The sequence below is a fragment of the Nannospalax galili genome, unplaced genomic scaffold (genome assembly GCF_000622305.1).
Source record: "Nannospalax galili isolate Female #2095 unplaced genomic scaffold, S.galili_v1.0 scaffold78, whole genome shotgun sequence".
NCBI classification, from domain to species: domain Eukaryota; kingdom Metazoa; phylum Chordata; class Mammalia; order Rodentia; family Spalacidae; genus Nannospalax; species Nannospalax galili.
The window spans coordinates 4,835,054-4,856,171 of record NW_008343387.1 but is presented as its reverse complement, the minus strand read 5'-3'; the positions used below and the strand labels follow the sequence as shown (position 1 = coordinate 4,856,171).

The 21,118-nt window shown below is 36.6% G+C and overlaps 1 protein-coding gene across 4 annotated transcripts in view; it reads left to right on the top strand.

Annotated features, from left to right (window-relative positions):
• Fbxl4 (F-box and leucine rich repeat protein 4) overlaps nt 1-21,118 on the top strand; it is a 71,428-nt gene that overhangs the window by 10,357 nt on the left and 39,953 nt on the right. For all 4 annotated transcript variants that reach the window (XM_029566707.1, XM_008839613.2, XM_029566706.1 and 1 more), the window contains exons 3-5: nt 477-1,058; nt 8,337-8,682; nt 15,705-15,949. In XM_029566707.1, the coding sequence (XP_029422567.1) occupies nt 547-1,058; nt 8,337-8,682; nt 15,705-15,949 (1,103 nt within the window). In that variant the 5' untranslated portion in view covers nt 477-546. The remainder of the gene's footprint in view (nt 1-476; nt 1,059-8,336; nt 8,683-15,704; nt 15,950-21,118) is intronic.

Sequence of the window (21,118 nt, the reverse complement as noted above, 5' to 3'; positions counted from 1 at the left end):
AATTAAATACCGTCAGCTGATCTGTGATATGCAAGGCAGTTAATTTAGATGGTCTGCATTAACTGTCAGCTCAAAAAACTATATTCCCATAATGTGAAATCTGTGCTTAGCATCTTTGGAAGAGAATAATTAACAAGAGGGAATTGTAGGCCGAGCAAACTGACTCTGGGTAAAGGTGCATGTTGTGCCTTTCAATAGGGAATTATTTGTTAGATGGAGCTTCAGGGTTCGTTATTTTCCATTGCCGTATATTATCAATTAAGGATAAAGTTAGATACATCTGTAGTATTTCTTTTCTTACAAATATATTAGGTAAATTATTTATAGCAGAGATTCATGTTTGTAGTTGGAAACTTGTTTTTTCCAAGTTCCATTCTGGAAAATGACATTGGTAATAAAACCTCTTTGTTGCTGTTTCCATTAATTTTTCTGCTTATTTAAATTATTTTACTTTACCAAGCCATTCATTTTTTTAGACCATCCTTCAGAGTTCATGCTTCTCACTGAGGACACCTGACCTTTTGAAGCTTCATAATTCACGACTAGATGTCACCAGTCTTTCCCATGTTAACAGTTCTGACTATGTTTTATTATATGTGCCTTCGGCGCCGAGCCAGGACAGCTACGAGAGGAGAAATGATGAACAGCCATAGGACTATAGTATCAAACAGCAGGACTTCCCCTCTCAATGCAGAGGTGGTCCAGTATGCCAAAGAAGTAGTAGATTTCAGTTCCCATTATGGAAGTGAGAACAGCATGTCCTATACCATGTGGAACTTGGCAGGCGCACCAAACGTGTTTCCAAGTTCTGGTGACTTTACTCAGACAGCTGTGTTTCGAACTTATGGAACATGGTGGGATCAGTGTCCTAGTGCTTCCTTGCCGTTCAAAAGGACACCATCCAATTTTCAGAGCCAGGACTATGTGGAACTTACTTTTGAACAACAGGTGTATCCTACAGCTGTTCATGTCCTGGAGACTTATCATCCTGGAGCAGTCATCAGAATTCTGGCTTGTTCTGCAAATCCCTATTCCCCAAGTCCTCCCACTGAAGTAAGGTAAGACTCATTTTCTTAGTTTTGATGACCTGCTACATGGCTGCAAAGTTTGCATTGCTTCAGTTTTGAATGCCTTTTTAAAAAATTTCTTATTGGAAGCATTCTCTTAAATCACTTAAACAATTTTGATTTTGAGATTTATTTTCTTAATTTCCCGATGGGGAAGAAAGATCACACACATAAAGATTTAACATATGCTTTCCACCTATAACACTTCACGTGATAATATTCATAGATTGTGTTATTTACTTGTCAAAGAGTTTACTATAAATGAAAGAGCGTAATTTAAGGTAATGGGGACATGGTACAATCTGAGAAGTCAGTAGGAATTACGACTTCTAAACTATTTTCAAATCACCATCATGCTAGATTTTAATTTCTTTAAGAACTACTTAGATAGTCCTATAGAGTAATGCTTTAGAGGGAACTCTTAGGTGATTAGCTTTGATATTAGATGAATATTTTCACAATGAGCATAGTCATTTAAAAATAAGTATTATACTTTAAGGAATTTATGTATTCTTCCTGGAAGAAGGTTTACATCATTAACTTGAAGATCAGCTCCCCTGACTCTGGTTTTTGTAGTTCACCCTCCCAATTTTTAAAAACATAAGTACTTGACTAGGTGACATAATCACATAGGCTGATAGTCTAAACAGGACATAATGTAGCCATGTACATATGGCTGTCTCAATGTGCCTACATTATCTTTTTTTCCAAAGAAACCACCTCTTAAAGTTTTCTTTGTATCTTTTCAGTTTCCTTGTGCAGATATAAGCAAATCACATATATTTTATATTTTTATTTTCTTTATTCATAAAAATAATGACTACTCACATTGTTCTGTATCTTGTTTGTTTCACTCCTGAGCAGTAGCAGTGAAACAGAAGACTTCTTTGCTTCATTTTTTCCTATAGCTTCAAGCAAAGCATCCTCTGATCCCTGTTTAATTAGTCCTTAAGTGGTAGGCGTTTAGTTCTTTCTAGTCTTTTACCATTGCAAACACTAATGCAGAGAATAAACTTGAGATAAATCATATCCACCTCTCTGTAAGTATATCTGTGGGATAAGCTTCCCAGAAGAATTGCTTGGGCAAGGATACATACATTTGTGATTTTGATTCATAGAGCCAAATTTCCATTCAAAGGGTTAGTACTTGTTTATATTCCCATAAGCATTGTAAATATGTGCATATTTTAACGGAAGACTACAGTGCTAACAAATTTCATTGTTTTGTTATTTATTAGGGAAAACGTTATTTTATGTTAACTTTGTTAAAGTTATTTGTCTCTGAGGTTGGATATCTTTTCCCATATTTAAGAACCATTTATATTTCCTTTCCCTTGGACTATCTAATCACTTTATTCGTCCATTTTTCTGTTTTTTGTTGACCTTTTTAGTGTTTAGATCTTTATGTCAGTCTTAAGTCATTCACTCATTGAACATTTCAGTGTTGGTCACATGCTACATGTTAACTGTGGGATCCCAACTGCCATGATAGAAAAGTGAGGCAGAGATCTGCACCTCAGACACACTGCTTGCTTGCATCTCTGCTCTAAGGGCACATATCCACAGCCTCCCAGAAAACAAGGATGGAGGGCAGCTCAACTCCAGCTGAAAACAGCTGAAATAGTCTTTACTTGTTCTTTTTAGAATGACTGATGATTCATTTTGTTCACTGTTATTGAGTTACCAAAAACACAGACACCATCATCCTACCATCCTTTAATATACAAAGGTGTTTTGGAACTCCCGCCCCAAAGATAAAAGAAGTAGGAATTGGGACAGAATCTTATCTCATGTGAGAATTATTTTGTTAGTACTCTGCCATTCCTTGTCTCTTTCATACAAAGTTATCCATAGATTTGAGATCTATGAAACATGCAGTTTTCTGTAATTCAGAATATAATGGCTGCATAACTGATTTGATTGACATTAATTTTAAAACTTTATTTCTAGATGTTTCTGATTTGCTTTACTGATTTTTAGCTTTATTCCTCAGAAAAACTTCACTAAATTTGAAGAGGAGGAATCTGACTAGTATGTATTCCTGCAGTGTAAGGAAGAAAGAGTTTGTCATTTTGTTTTGGTTTGGTTTGGGATTTTTGAGACAAGGTTTTGTTATAGCCCAAGCCCAGCACTTGTTGCCCAGGTGCTGAGGTTATAGACATAAGCCTCATTACCTAGCTCAATAAAAGACATTTTTCATTTTTATTATGAGTTTAATAAATATTTCATTGTTTAAAAAAGGCAGAGGGGAGTATCTCTATTTCTTCTATCCAGATTCAGTAACTGTTAACATTATGGTGAATTTCTTTAGGCAGTGAGAAATATTGATTGAACACCTTTTTGACAGTTTACTGCTGGGAACAAAACAGAGTCAGACAAAGGTGGCTTTTGTTCTCTGAGCTCACAGGCCATCCTAGAAAAGGATCATGACATTTTAGGAAACTTGTACAGGCAAAGGGAGAATCTAATGTGTGAGTCTCAGAGAAGGGCTAATCTAGAAGCTTCTCAGGAAAGTGGATTCACCCAGGGTTGAGGGAGGCTCCATCATGGTTAAGGAAGGTGGAGAAGGAAGCGCATTCAAAGATGAGATCCCTGTGTTTGAAGAAGTGAGAGAAACACAAGCCGTTAGGAGCTGCAAACCCGAGAGGAGAGGGTAAATGAAGAACTTCTGGTTTCTGAAATGTGGGGTCACAGCTGTCTGAGCTCCAGCTTTTCAGAAGCTGAAGGAAGATTCCTACATCTCTGCAGTTATTTACTATTGCAAGTGTCCTGAGACATACCAGTAAGAAGAGGGAAAGCTTAGCTGAGAAGGCAGACAGGAGTGCAGTTTCCCAGCAAGTTGCAGTCTTCCACACCAGCCTGGCTGTACTTGGCCATCTCTGGCAGTGGGCTGGAAGGACTCTGAAGGGAACTGAAAAACATTGGGCATATTTTGCTCAGGAGCCCAAGATAATTTTGTGAACAAGTTTGCACCCCAAGGAAAGAAGCAAGCCTGCCCTGAACATGGGCACAAGGGTTGATTGTTACTACCTGTTATATCAAGAACTAGCATGCTCAGAATCTTCACTAAAGAGCATTTAGCAATTCTACAAGACTGAGTTTGTGTGTGTATAGCACTGCACATCCCCTTATTTAGTCAGGAGGGCTCCTTCATACACTGGACTGATGCCTATCATTTTAATTGAGCACATAATTTCATAATATTTAGGAGTTAGCTTTTATGAGTAGATGTTTAGGACTAGTGTGTTGGAGTAGCCCAGGAATTGTGTGTAAGTAATGGACTTTTTATAATCCCAAACCTTCAAAGTTTAAAAAGCTGTTTTAGCCAGGTGTGGTGGTGCACACCTTTAATCCCAGCACTCGGGAGTCAGAGGCATTCGGATCTCTGTGAGTTCAAGGCCAGCCTCGTCTACATAGTGAGTTCCAGGACAGCTGGGGCTACAGGGAGACCCTGTCTCAAAAAGACGAAAAAAAAAAAAAAAAAAGCTGTCTTTTCCTATTATATGTCTTTTTGTTGTTGTTTAGCCCATGAAATGAAATAATTATAGGTGGTTCTACTCAGTTTTAGTCTTTTTTGGGCTTTTTGCCTAGTTGGGAAAAAAAATGGTAGCATGGAATGACCTGTTACTAGGAGCTGGATTCTGATGGACCCAGGCCTAAGAGTTAGGAAATAGGCTATTTCAGGGTTACAGTTTAGAAGACAGGGAGGGAGTGTGGGAGAATGATAAATTGATGTCATACTAAAGAAACTGGGATTATGTTAGTGGTTTGGGTTTGTTTTTGAGTGCTTAAAACATTTTTACAATAGTAAGCAGTTAGGAAAGCAGGGCAAGAGGGGCTGTCACAGGAGAATTTGCTGCTAAGGGAGTTGCTAAAGCAGCAATTTCACAAATTTGCCATCGCCTGGTCCCTTTGACCTTGTAGGCCAAGAAACAGGATTTTATCATGTAAATCAGAATTGGCCAGGCTTTCACACAGAGTGGCAGTTGGTTAGCTTCCAGTTGGAGTTGGCTGGAATGCTGTCTCTACATGCAAATATAAACTCTTTAACTGATGGGTTTTACTTTTAATTTTCAGGAGAGAATCTTCAAAAACTAACCAATAAGGGATGATCAAAGGTTTTAGAAACTCTAAGAGTCCTGTCGTAGCTCCTCATTTTGTGGTTCATGTCCCTTTGGTGATGGTTACTGGTGTTCCCATTGAGTATCTTACTTACAAGTGTATACCCAAAAGATACGAAGCTGTCTTATCAAAGACACTTGCACTTACGTACATGTTTACAGCAGCACTATTCACAGTAGCTAAGATACGGAATCAGGCTAAGTGCCCATCAGCAGATGTGTGGATAAAGAAAATGTGTTATAGCCAGGTGTGGTGGTGTATGCCTTTAATTCCAGCACTCAGGAGGCAGAGGCATATGGATCTCTTGAGTTTCATCTGGTCTGCATAGTGAGTTTCAGGCCAGCCAGGGCTACATAGTAAGATCCTGTCTCAGGAAAAAAAAAAAATGAAGAAAAGAAAGAAAGAAAATGTGATATGTATACTAACTGGAGTATTATTCAACAATATAGAAGATTGAATTTTTGTAGCAAAATGAGAAGAAATGAAAAGCATTGTGTTAAGTGGAATAATCCTGACACAGAAAAAGCACCCGTACCATGTGTTCTTTCTCAGATGCAGAAGCCAAAATAAAGTCAGCCTAAAAGTAGAATAGTGACTGCTAGAGATTGAGAACAGTGGGACAGGGAGGTGAAGCAGGGAGCTTAGGTTTGATCAGTACATACTATATACATTCTGAAATACCACATCTTACCTATAAGTATGTATTAATCAAAAATTTTTTTTTCAAAAAGAAAACTTCTCATTGAACTTATGCTTTGATTCCTAAAGGTAAAAATTACCATACTTTTCTTCTCTGTTCTTCCAGGACTGAGGCTATTATGTTCTCCTTAGTCCCATTTTGACTTAACTGAAGACCATCAGGATGCTTAAATGTCAGCAGCTTCCATGGTTTAGATTTCTCCCTTGAATTTCATATTCTTTTGTCTATTTCAATTTCTTTTTAAAATTTTCACTTTCTATATGCAGTTAATTTTTACTTATATCTTGGAAAGTTATTCTATCAAGGAAATAAATTAACAGTTTATATAATACCAACAATATTATTCTATAATGTATTTATTAAAATTTTAAGTATTGGGGCTGGAAAGATGGCCCAGTGGTGAAGTGCATTGACTGTTCTTGTAAAAGACCCAGGTTCAAATACCAGCACCCACATGGTGGCTAACAACTGTTGGTAACTTCAGTTGCAGGGAATCTGATGCCCTCTTCTGACCTCTGTGGGCATTGCATGAATGGGTGCACTTATATACATGCAAGCGTAACACTCATACACAAAAAATTTAAAAAATAAAAAATTTTTAAATTTTTTAAAAATTAAAACAAATTATTATATTTAGTGAATTGTAAATGGCGTCATAAGGAGCTATGACTCACTATGAAATTAGGGGTTTACTATAAACAATATATAATGCTTTCAGTGACCATTCTTGTTTTAATCAAAAAATTACTTATTTTTATTGTATTTGTATGAGTGCTTTTGCCTGCCTATGTGTAAGTGCACCCATGTGTGTGATGAACATTGAGGTCAGAAGCGGGCATCAGATCCCTGGAACTGGAGTTACAGATGGATGTTAATCACAGTGCTGGTGCTGGGAACTGACCCCAGAAGTTCTGCAAGAGCAGTCAGTGCTCTTAACCACTGAGCTCTCTCTCTAGCCCCTCAGTGCCATTCTTATATACTACCTGCCATAAACTCTTCTAACGCAGTTTATATAATAGTATGTGGTGAGACTTAAAAATATTCTTTTAATTAAATTGGAAATGATTAGAGGTCTTTTATTTTCTCTGCTATGTTAGATAACAGTATTAGAGTAGTTAATTATGACCTATGTGAAAATGTAACACTGTGTTATGAAGAATCGTTAAATAATTTTGAGGAACAGTTTTATAAGAAGACTATGGACATGGGATAGTAATCTTAGCACTTTGGGCATTTCACCAGAGAAGACGACATGACTAAAAACATGAATATAGTTATAAATGTACTGTGAAAAGAGTAATAATAATTTGGCTAGAAAGTGGGAGTTCATTTGCAAGGACAAGGGAGAGTGTTATCTGGTTGTTATTTGTTAGATCCTAGTTAAGTAAAGGGATACAGGTATAACTAAAAGAAGACAGAACATGGAAATTCAGGATAAGGACATATATAAGCCAGTTTGCTGAAACTCTGAACCAAATGTAATGACTGCATTTAAAAATGGGAAAACATAGCATTGAAGGCTGCGGAGATAGCCTTGAGCATGAAGTTTGATTCACTGGAACCCTTATGAAAAGAGCTGGATGTGGTGGTATGCACTTACAATCCCAGTACTCGGGGAGTTGGAAACAGAGATCCCTGTGGTTTACTGGCTAGCTAGCCTAGCCTACTTGGCAAACTCCAGGCCAGTAAGAGACCCAGTTAAAAAACAAAGCATAACCAAAAAAAAAAAAAAAAAGCCAGCAAGGTGGGTGGTACTAGAGGAAGGCCACATAAGGCTGTCCTCTGGCCCCCACATACACATACATGCTTGTGCATCTGCACACAGGTACACACACACATACAGATAGCATGAAAATTTGCATTTGTATGAGGCCAGTCACAAACGGAAGAGCTGGGGGGAAACCTTTGTGAGACAAGATGATCGCCATAGCTTCGGCAGCTGGTTTAGGATGTGCACACAGTGAAGCTTTATTTTATGTGCTTATTCTTCTTTCTCAGCGTTTATTTATTCCGTAAGACTGAATTTGATTTTTCAGATACCTCTGACTATGGATTCTAGTCTTTAGCCAATGTGAAATCTTGGAAAAAAATAAAAAGAACTTTTGGGGATTTGCAAAATGTTTTAAGGAAAAATATCTGTGACAGTTTTTTTAAGATCATATTCTGGACATGATTCATGTGTTTGATTCTGTTACCTTATTGGACCCCTTTATTTCTCACTGTGCTGTGTTGGGGGGTGGTGGTGGGGCATACCCTTAGGTATTGGGGTACTGGTAGATCTCATACTCTAGGATACTGGTAGATCTTACACCTCTAGGTACTTGTAGATCCCATACCCTAGGGTACTGGTAGTTCTTATATCCCTAGGTACTGGTAGATCTCATACCCTTGGGTACTGGTGAACATCATTCTAAACTGTATTATAGGGAAATTTCTTTCTTTGGCAGATGGGAGATTCTCTGGTCAGAGAAACCTACGAAGGTGAATGCTTCCCAGGCTCGCCAGTTTAAACCTTGTATTAAGCAGATAAATTTTCCCACAAATCTTATACGACTGGAAGTAAATAGTTCTCTTCTGGATTATTACACTGAATTAGATGCAGTTGTGCTACATGGTATGAAGGATAAGCCATTGCTCTCTCTCAAGACTTCACTTATTGACATGAATGATCTAGAAGATGATGACTATGAAGAAAAGGATGGCTGTGGAATGGACAGCCTTGATAAAAAGTTTAGCAGTGCTGCCCTTGGGGAAGGGCCAAATAATGGGTATTTTGATAAGCTACCATACGAGGTAAGTAAAAAATACTCAGTCATTATTGGACATAACACTACAGATTTTTAATGTTTAGCTACTAACATTTATTTTACTAGATGTTAGAGGAGTATAAGCATTGATATGGTTGGTATAATCTGATGTATTACATATTTCGATTTGGAAAAGCTAGACAAACTTATTTTGAACAATTTCACTGCTTTTTTGGATGACTTTAGTGATTCTTGATAAACTATTAAATATGTTGTTATTGCATTATTTAATAATAACCAAATACATAAACTAACAATAAATTTTACTTTACTTTTCATAACTCCAGTATGGGCAGTGTGTGCTTAACTTTATACTAATTATGTTAATGGTTGTTTACTATTGGAAATAAATGAAATCATAAGATTATGAGGTGAATGCTTATTCTCTTTAATAGCCTTAGTCTTTCTAAGGGTCTCTGTTTTTTACCAACTGTGATCTCTAGTCTCCTAACTATAGTTTTTTATCTAGGCTGGTCCAGAATGACTTTTTATTTCACTAGGAATACCTTTTACTATCTAGTTTGAAGTCTTGTTTTCAGTATGATTCTAAGGAAATATATCTATAGTATATTTAGCCTCCCTAGCTGAAGTATTAAATGCCAATGGCATTCTGTAGCTATGGAATACCAAAATTTCTTCCCACCTCTTCCTAATATCCTGGGTTAGGTAGGCCAGGCATATATATCTCCCTTGAAAACTACTATGTACAGCTAAAAATAATATAATCAGTTTTTTAATGAAAAATTTATACACCCAAATTTCAGCCAACTTAGATATCATGCCAGATACAAGATTGATGAGTATTTTGGATTTCACTACAATGATGTAAGTAGCTTGACTTACATGGAGTGATTAGGCAGTCTTGGGAATGCTCAGTGTTAGAGTTAAGATGCTGTGGTATGTCTGTGAAGCAGCTTAAGTTGATAGATATAGACAAATATATAGATATATTTAGTCAGTAAGCAGGGGGCTGGGGTTTTACCCAAGCCTTGTTAATGTTATGGACAGGAACTTCACAGATTGGGCAAGATCATCTGACCCTAATGGGAAGAGGGAGAATAGGTGGGAGGCTGAGTTAGGAGAAAGGGGCTCTGAGATTTGTCTTGACAGCAATGGGAACAGTTCACCTCCTGGAAACTAAATCACTTCTGATTTTTATTCACTTCCAAAACTGTAAGATAGGAATTTAAGTTTAATGTGTTTTAAATGGTTTAGTGAATTTTATCTAAGCCTGATAAAATGCCTGACAGAAAGTGTTCAGGGAATAACTGAGGCAGAGGAAGAGAACACGTAATGGTGAGACGTGCAGCTGCGACCTGCTGGAAGTGCGGGTGTTCAGTCATACTGAAACACCACATTTGACGAGGGATGCTGCCAGAAACGGAATTGGGTCGGCTTAGGGCTGCATCAGTGCACAGCTGCCTTCACAGAGCAACAATCACTGGGCCACCAGAAGGTAGTCTACTCTGTTGTACCAAAGAGGGCACTCTAGGTTTTCCTGTGAGGTTAACATTTTATCCACTTCACTCGGTGCCCTTCAGGGTGCTGTGTCTCTCTAATATATGGCAAAATTAGTTGGGATGGGGGTCACAGATACTTTATACTTTGTAAATAGATACTTTATACTTTGTAAATAATTTCATTTTACTAAACATGTAGAACAGATACATGATTATAATTTAATACTTTCTTGTGTTTTTGCATATTTGAATGGGAAAGATAATTATAGAATAATAGCTAATATTCCAGAAATTGTTCATAATATTCAGGCATTTATACATGCTTTATTCAACAATTAGAGTAACTGCTCAGAAGGTTTTGTCTCATATGTTTTTTATAGGTTTCATGAATAAAAAAGATTGGGAACTTGTTAAAGATTTTATTTATTTTAAGAAGAAACATAATAAAATGAGATTTCTATATTTGGTCACTGTTGTAATGAAGAATAGACTAACGGGAACTTGGAATGGGAGGCAGAAAAACTAGTTTTGAAGTTACTGTAATAATTCAGGCAAGACTGATGAAGCCCTGGAAATTGGGATGTGTGGAGAGAAGATGAGATAGGAGAAGTGTTCCAGAGATTGAGAAGGTAGTTCAAAAGTAACTAGTAAGGTGCTAGAGAGACGGCTCATCAGAAAAAAGCACTGGCTACTTTTGCAGAGGATCCAGGTTTGGTTCCCAGCACTCGCGTGCCAGCTCCCAATCATCGGTAACTCCAGATCCGGGGGATCTGATGCCTTCTTCTGGTCTCCAGGAGTATTAGGGGGCACACATGATACTTGAACATACATACAGGCAAAACACTCTACACATAAAAACAAATCTTTTTTTTTTTTTTTAAGTAACAAATATGGAGACAGAGCAGGACAGGGACATACATGTAGGTTTTAGAATGGAATGGCTCACAAGGCAGACATGCTAATAATTTTTGGTTTTGCTTTGGTTTTGAATTCAGCTAATTTGTTTAATTCTCTTTGTCATGGTTACATAAACGATAGTAAAGATATTTCATTATATTGTGAAGTATGTTGACTATTTCTTAGAAAATTACATTATAATGGATGATATTGCTAAAGGACATGATTTATACTTCAGTTTGTATGTGTTAAAATATATTTTCTATTTCCATAGGCATTTATGGCTATGCATATTAATGTTTAAGTTAAAATGCTTTTTCAATTGTAGGATGGGTATTAGCCAAACTAAGGAAAACAAAACTTCTTTCTATATAAACTCTTGCATTCAGTTGTTTCAAAGAACATGGAATGTGTTTGATTAAGCACAGTGACTCACACACATACATAAACATATATACACACAACTTATATGTAGTATACTTAATATATACTATCAAAATAACCCAGTATGTATTTAATATTTTATGTTGATTTAATTTATTTGACACAAAGTAAACTTTAAATTGAAACTTGATTTAAAAACAAAAATTGGTAAATTAAAATCTGATCTTCATCTACTTACATTCGTACAAATTTCATGTGATATATTTATAAATTTATATAATTTTTATAAATTTTGTTAAAATTATTTTAATTTGGGATGAGGGAGATGGCCCAGTGGTTAAGAACGCTTCCTGTTCTTCAGAGGATCTGGGTTCGATTCCCAGCATGCACATGGTAGCCAACAATTTTCTGTAACTCCAGTTCCAGGGGATCTGACATCCTCTTCTGGCCTCTTTGGGCATTGCACCACATGGATGCACTTACATACATGCAGGCAAAACGCTCATACATGTAAAATGAAAATATTTTTTAAAAATTATTTTAATTTGTTTTATGATAAAATATCACATTCTTAAAAGATAAGAATTTTGTCTACTGTTTTTATTTTGTCACAATCTCTTATCAAGAGCAACTATAAAATACTAAGTAATAATTTGGAATAGAATAACATTTTACAAGGCTGCAAAAATAATTTTGTGCTGTACTCTCACAAATTTTTAAAATTTATTTTTATTTTATGTGTATGAATGTTTTGCCTGCATGACACACCATTAATTATAGAACAGTAGGTGAAGGTGGAAGGAGCCACTGTGTTTGACATATTTTGACATACATGTGGTTCATTAGAGCAGACGTCTGGTTGAGGGCAGTGGGCAGTTTCTATTTGAGTTCAAACTTGGCAGGAAGGTCTGAGTTTACATGAGTGATTCTCCCCTGAATAGGGGAGGGACAGCCTAGTAGATGAAGGTGGCCGGTGAAACCCTGCAGGGTGTGAATAAAGGGCCAAGAACAAAATTTAGGAACTACTCACTTCAGAGAATCCCGTAGGGAGAGATAATCAGGGAGGAGATTAGGACAAAGATATGCATGAAAGCTGAAGCATGAGGAAGCGTGTCAAGCATGTGTATGAACACATACACCAAGTGCCAGTTTTCCTTCAAATAATAATATATTTAATGAAGCCCAAATGGAAATATAAGCAGATGTTTTCATTTGAAAAATTCACCTAAGAAAAATGAAAATAATCAGGAAAATTTTGGAAAAGAATAGAGGGTCATTAGTCATGATTCTCACTTGCAACAGAACAATCCAATACATTGTTATATATGTACTTAAAACTGTAGGAGAAAACTTATTTCACCTAGCAGATTATTGAAATGCAAAAGAATGGATAGATAAATGCAATGGAATCTAGTCCTTAAATAGACCAAGAGGAAAGAAGAAAAATTGACAACTCCTTTGAGGTTAAATTTCTGTAATGAACAACAGCAGCAAAAATAAAAGTGAGGTTGATGACAAGGAGCTGGGAAGTGAGGAGGGGTCGAGGAGGAGTCATGGCACCCCAGTGTTTTCTCCCTCCTAGAGTGCTGACGTTTAAATACTGGTACTGCGTTGTACATAGGTGGATGGATACTTGTTCACGCTATGAAAATATAAATTGGTGTGAACATCAAAAAGGCAATTTTGTGCTTATATCAAAACTTTCAAATTCATGTAACTGTGATTTCCTCTAAAGATATATTTGCAGTTTGTCAAGGTGAACATACATACATAATACATACACACGATATATTGCAAGATTGTTTGCAATAAGAAAAAAGCAAATGAATAGGCAACTAGTTATTATGCCACATTTCTGAAATGGAATGAGGTGGGTTTGTTTGTGCATATAGAGAAAGATGTACAGGATATGTCATTAAATGAGAAAAGCAAGGTGCTGGACAGTGAATATTATATACCCAAGAATAGAAGTTACATATGTTATATACATTTTTTGGAAGAGATAGAAAAAAACAAAACAGAAAAACCAACTGTTAACAGTACTTATCTCTAGGGAGAGGTGTTAGAATTGAAGGTAGAGAAGAAGAAACATTTTCTGCCTTCTGTGTTCTTTTTCTATTTTTTTACCTGAATTTTTTATTCATGTAATATTTTATATGTCAACAGGGTGGTCTAGATGATGATATTTGTTATTCAGTTATAGGGATAGGGACTCTTCAGTGGTACTTTGCAGTGGGGGAGTGAGATTGAACTCTATTGAGTAAATCACAGGCACTTACTGCCAGTGAGCAGGTTGAGGATCTGGGATCAAAAATTGCTAAGATGTACCATCAGAAGTAGGGGATTTATGCTAACCTGAAATAACAAATTCTTGCTAGAGACCAGGATCTACCCTTACCTATGGCATCATGGAGAATGAGTAGGGTTCTTAGTAACCTAACGTAGTAGGGTTTTGATTGTTTTGGTAAAACTGGATTTTATAAGGCAACATATAGATGGGCCTAGGAGAAGTTCTAGAAGCCTGACTAAATTTTGGTCAGAGAATCTTTGTCACCTTTTAGACCAATGATTTCTTTATGTTTCCCTGTTTTTATAATAAGCTCCTACACAGACACACAAACATCCCAACATCCCACAGATCCCAAACATCCCTAAAAATAAATAGCAAGGCTACCCCAATCCTTATTCTATGTACTTTGTTAATCAGCCACTGCTCATGTTCTATAAACAATCTTTAAATGTATTTTAAAGATTATATTGTTGTTTATCTGCTTGTTGTAATAGTTGGCTCAGGGGATAGAAAGATAGCTCAGCAGTTAAGAGCACTGATTGCTCTTGCAGAAGACCCAGGTTTAATTCCCAAAACCCACATGGTGGCTAACAACCATCTGTAACTCCAGCTCCAGAGGATCTGATGCCCTCCCCTGACCACCGTGGACATTGCATAACATGGGTGCACATACCTACATGCAGGCATTACACTCATAAAATAAAAATAATAAATAAAATATTTTAAAAATACTGCCGGGCGTGGTGGTGCATGCCTTTAATTCCAGCACTTGGGAGGCAGAGGCAAGTGGATCTTTGTGAGTTCGAGGCCATCTGGGTCTACATAGTGAGTTCCAGGACAGCTAGGGCTACAGGGATACCCTGTCTCAAAAAGACAAAAATATATATATACTTAGCTCAAAACCGAAATTCAGATCGAGAGTTAACACTGAATTTAGGTGATAAATTAAAAATGATTCATGTTAAAGGATTTCAAAACAGAAACTTCAGGTAAATAATACCCTATATTAAATAAAAACCTTAACTCTTCCATCTAAATAAGTTTTTTTTTAAACATTCAGGAAATACTGATTTTCTTTTTTTATTATTATGATTCTTGGTCAAGTTTAGAACACTTAAATTGTTCTTTGAATACTAGTTTAGATGTCTCCAACTAAAGTCTTCACCATTACAAGAAAAATAAATCTTGGTCTAGTTCAAGGAGACAGTTGCAGGTAAAGATACCTCTTCGGTTCTGTCTTGTTAATAGTGTGTGCTGCCCCACTGTGTCTCCTGCTGCCTTCCACTCTGCCCCACTCCCTTTTCCACCTTTTCTTGGACTTATATTAGTTCCTGGATGCTCCCTCCCTGCCTCCTGGTACACTCTCTGTGCTGATCTTTCTAAAACACCAATGTGACTATGTCAGTGTGGTTGGAATCATTTCAGTCCTCTATTCTGTTCAGGATAAATCCAGGCTCCTCGGTGATGCTCCCATCCTTACCACAAGACTCCTTTCACCTCATTTTCCCTTTAACTTCTAAGCAGAGTTTTCCTGGCACATGTTCACCTTCACTCTTGAGTCCTGCCCTGGTAGACTCCAATAACATTTTGTGTTTATCTCTGTCAGTAGTATTGAAACATCTCACTTGGCTTAATTCCCCCAGGACTCTGAGAGTGGGAACTCTTTTCTTTTGTATCAGCAGTGTCTGGCATGTAGAAAATGTCTTTGAAATTTTGTATTATTCAGCGGATTACCAAAATATCTGGTACCCTATGAAATTGAGTTGTGAACATGAGCTGGGAATTTGAACACTGTTGAAGTGAAGTACTGCCTTATATATGTGTAGTTTCTTCCCATACGGATAATTTTGGTGAATGTTGATTTCATGAAAATAGTTTGAAAATGTGACTTTGCCCTTTATTAGACTACATTCTATGTTTAACAAAATGATTTATCTTTCATGCTTGATAATCTTGGTATTTTTCCATCTTATATAGCTCATTCAACTGATTCTGAATCATCTTTCACTACCAGATCTGTGCAGATTAGCACAGACTTGCAAACTCCTAAACCAGCATTGTTGTGACCCTCTGCAGTACATTCACCTCAATCTGCAACCGTACTGGGCAAAACTAAATGATGCTTCACTCGAGTTTCTACAGGCTCGATGTGCTCTCGTCCAATGGCTTAATTTGTCTTGGACTGGGAACAGGGGCTTCATCTCAGTTTTGGGATTTAGCAGGTTAGTACAAAGCCGTATTGAAGTTTTAAGAATTTTCACAATAAAAGTTTAAACTATATTTTGTATATCTTATAAAAATAAATAGCTTGTGTTTAGAATGATGCTGTTTATAAAAAAATGAATGTTACCATCTTCTTCAGCAAAACTTCATAATGATGAGAGCTAACTATACCTTTTACCTCTTATTGTTTTACCTCTGTGACTGTCAACAGAACTGCTTTTTTACTTTATTTTCAGCACAGATGATTAACACATTTTAAAAACTATTTCCAAATCAAAATCTACCTCTCTAATGTGATTTGTCAGAAATGGAAAACAATTTATTATAGAACATTTTTAATTAAATCTTAATTATATGTGCAATACATCACCCAAATTTAGAAGCTCATTTAAGCTAATTATGTTGGAAATGCAATTGCATGCTAAATAGACGACCAGGCTTATAGACCTGCCCAGGTGTTTCTGCTCCTTTCTATTTAAGCATTTAGTTTTCTTACTATTAAATGTCACCTGTTAAACACTGGAAAGCTTGCATTAAGTGCATCTTCATTTAGTAATACCAAGGTAATTTGTCTTATGATACAAACAGGTGTTTTTCTCTTAACCTTGATGATTGTGCTCTCATTGTGTACTGCATGGGATCCTATCATTTTCATGAAGTTAAATATGGAGTGGAAACTTTAAAGAAGTTATCTCTTATTTTAACTTAATGAATACAATTTTGTCCTGTTTTTACAGACTGAAAATGAACTTCAACTATCCCTATACATATCCTCAATGGATACATTCTTACTTAGTGGGTTATGAATATGCCTTGCTTTCTATTGACTGAAATTGTTAACTTAAAGATGCGCTTCCAGAAAGAAGTATGTGATATTGTTACATTTGAATCAAGTCATGATACTTGAACCAGAAAAAAATATGTTCAAAATACTAGCGTGGTTAGATTATACACTATAAATAAAAATAAATAAATAAATAAATAAATATAAATAAGCCTAAGCAATGAATGGCACAGCACATATTGAAACCACAGATGTACTTAATTTCCCTCCCTCTCTTCTTCATTCCTTCCTTTCTACATATATATAGATACGTACTTCGATCATATTTACCCCCCATTGTCCTTGCTTACTCTCTCCAGTTCTTCCCAATCCCTTGTCCCCCACAAGTCACCCACCTAGTTTCATATATTTGCTGTTGTTGGCGGTGGTGTGTGTTATATGTACATCCCACTTCAGTTATGGCATTAGCATGGGTAGGGGCTTGTTTACTTGAACAAGCACAATTTACCAGTGGCTATAATCACTAAAGAATATGACTCCTCCTCCCACAACAACCACTGTCTATATAGCTCCTCAGAGAAGGGTGAGGTTTCTTGAGCCTCTCTCTTATCTATGAAGGTCCAGTCTTTTGTAAGTTGTGATTTCCTTCTTTCCTGGCAGAAAGAGATTCAGGTGAATGGGGTCACTGCTAGACATTTCCAGTGAATACACCATAGAAGGTTATTGCTTTCCTCTCTGTCATAAAGGGCATAGCCCACACTGTTAATATAGGCTAACAATTGAGTGTTGATAGCATATACTACTGATCATAAAAGCAAGGCAAACTGAGTATGAGACACATCAAGTGGTGTCATTAAACATTAGTTTACATCATAAAGACTTTTAGGGCATTTTAATTGATCTAGTTCTTTCCCCAGTGATTTCTACTGTAGAAATTGTTTTTTCTTTATTATTTATTGTTTTGGTAACTAGAATTTGGCAAGTTTATTTCACCTTATATTTAAGAAATTTTGGTTATGATTACAGTTATTTGCTAACACTTAGGAATTAACAAATCAGGCTGGGGATGTATTTCATTTGGTAGATTGTTAGTATGCATGAAACCCTGAGTTAAATCTCCACCATTGCATAAAACAGTGTGGTGGCACATGCCTGTAATCCCAGCTCTCAGAAGGTGAAGGCACAAGAATCAGTTCAAGGTCATCCTCAGCTACAAAGTTGTGTTTAAGGCCAGCCAGGGATACAAGACCCTGCTGTGTCCTTAGTGCCCTGTCATCATCCTTGCATCTTGTCAGTTACGCCCACCTTAGACAGTATCATATGAGAAGAAAGCAACACATAAATCTTAAACAGTTCCCTCCATTCCTTTTTTATAGCTTGTTTTCTTTTTGACCAATTTTACTTTTTCTAAGTTAAAAATTTAGGGGCTGGCAAGATGGTTTAGTGGATAAGGGCACTTGCTGCCAAGATTGACAATCTGCCTCAAGACCTACATGGTGGAAGGGGAGAAGTGACTCCCACAAGTTGTCATCTGACCTCCACTCATGAGGTGTACACATGCCCACCCACATTCATACAGACATTATGAATAAATAAATGTAATTTAAAACATTTTAAATTAGGAACTTATTGTTTTTACCCTTTATGTATAAGGCAAGATAGTAGGTATTGCTGACCATGTAAAACACTGTTTGAGATATATATTGTAGTTCCTTCTACAGAGTAGATAAAGCTATAAAGATAAACCTGTAAACATGTTCTTTACATATTTGTTATTAAAAATGGCAGGGTGGCAGCTAATGATTGTCGACAATAAAGAAAGCATTGGTCACGAGAAACTGAAGTCTGGTTCTTGGCACAGAGCTTGTATGATCAGAAGACAGTGAGTGGAATAAAGTAGAGTAAAGGTTATAGTGAACAAAAGACTTTGCATAGCTTATTTAGGTCATGGGAAAAAATACCAGTTGTGAGGACAAATCTCGGCAGAGCTGATTATTTTTTCATTTTAGTCTTGTTTTGTAACGTTGGTGCTCCGGTCTGCTGTGGCACCGGCAATCCCTCTTCCTTTTGCAATCCACCCAGGTTAGTTGCTGTGGAGCAGTCTATTTAAAGTATCCATATTTTACTGAAATAACCAGTAAAACCATAAATTTTGCTAGCATTCCTTTAATAGTCACTGTTCACATTTAGAAAAGAGTTTAAAAAGTTTGGGGTAGGGGCATACCGGAGTTTTGTCTACTGATTGCTGTTGGCCTCTTTGACGTGACTGAATTGACAGTCATTATGACTTGTAGGCAGCCTTCTCAGAATAAACAATAAATATGCATGGCTTGATTATTAATGAACAATCTATGAATAAATATAGTCTGTTTATACTCATCACTGTGAGGAAGGCTTATTTATAATAATTTTTAAGAAGCACATTTTTTTAAAAATATTTTATTTATTATTTTTATTTTATGTGTATGTGTGTATTGCCTGCATGTAGATAAGTGCACCCATGTGGTGCAATGCCTGCAGAGGACAGAAGAGGCTTTCGGATCCCCTGGAACTGGAATTACAGACAGTTGTTAGCTGCCATGTGGGTGTTGGGATTTGAACCTAGGTCTTCTGCAAGAACAGTCAATGTTCTTAACCACTGAGCCATCTCTCCAGCCCCCAAGAAGCACATTTTTAAGAAGCACAACTAGAGACCAACCATGATGAGCTCCTTTTGGACAAGTCTTTGGGAAGAAGCTTGAGGCCACTTTGCCTAAAAATCTTTATCTTCACAAGTTAGAACTAAGTAGGTTTTAAAGAGCTTATTAGGGATTTTTATCACTTAGAATAGCAGAGAAATGGGTTAAATTTGGAATAAAGAGGACTTGAAACTTTTAATCAGTTATTACAGTTCTCTTCTAGATACAGATTTGTGACTTGCCACTTTAAGTACTGCCCATGCATGTCATTACTTGTTAAAATTAATTCTATATTAATTTTCTTTTGCTTTTATAATGCCATCTCTAAAATCGTTAGTATTCGCTTCCCTCCTTGTCTGTGCTTTAAAGGTTAATCACAATATTCTGTTCAAAAAACATTAGGTCCACTTTAGCAGTGACAGTGCCATTTTTCCTTTAGTAGGTGTTAAGTCACCTGATTCCATGGGGATATGTGAGTTTTTAGCCCAGAGCTCTAGATCTGTTCTATGTAGTTCATGTTCATTTATTCAGGCAACATTCTTGGATGCCTTCTAGAGTCAAGAACTTTACCAGCTATTGTCTCAGTTGCTCTCTTCTTGTGATAAAATACCCCATGGGAAAAAGAGTTTATTTTGTCTTAGAATTCCAGAAGGTTATAGTCATCATGGTAGGAAGACAGCAGTAGGCAGACAACTGTGATGACAGGAGGAGGAGGCCTGCACACTCAGGAAGCAGAGCGAGGATGAGGTGGGGCTGTAAAGCCTTACTGCCTATCCAGTGACCCCCTTCCTCCACAGAGGTTGTACCCCCCTTTTCAAACAGTCCTACCAACTGGTAGTACTGAATGTTCCAAGCACATGAGCCTGCGGGAACATTTCCCATTCAAAGCAAAACAGCTATTTTGGCATACAGTTTAAGTTTTATCGCATATAAAGCTTATTAAGCCCTTTTGTATACTTACCCTTTGCCTGTCTATATTGTATTTGGTTATATCTTAGCTTGTTGATTCTTAGTAGGTACAGTTTTCAAACTTGTTTCTCTCCTCTCTGTGATTGCTGGGTAGTACCACACAGAACTAAGTAAGAAGGTTTGTTTTTAATGGCTTTATTTTTGGACCATATATTAAATACTGCTCTGAGTTATTTGGAATTAAAATTAAGTATACTGTATTATAACACTCAGTAAGATCCTCTAGCAAAATATAAGATTAAAAATTAGAGCATTTATATCTAATTCTCTCGTATATGTCAGACAGACTTTTATCATCAGTGCCATTTATTTTGTGATGAGTAAACTCAGGTTAAAACATTCATTCATGTGATGTTATTTCTTTTAGGATGCAAGTCATCATTTAATAAATTCCTGATATAAGTATTCTACTAGACAGCTGAAGTCATGTCATAAGGATAAGTGATTTACTGCCCTCCAGAGACTCCTTTTTCCTAGCAGGAGACCCAGGTCAGGAACATCAGGAACATCTGTCTGAACTTGGGTCTCCTCATAAAACCCTCAATAGGCAATAAATACTTTATGAGAATTCACAGTGTAGAATAGGCTATAGGAAATAAAGAAGCTGTTTTCTTTCCAAGAGATCCATGTCATAGTTGAGATGAAATAATTAGTTGACCATGGCAAAAATATACATATAACTGTGTATTAAAATAAAACTGCCATGGGGAACATTAAGGAACGAAATTATTTATATT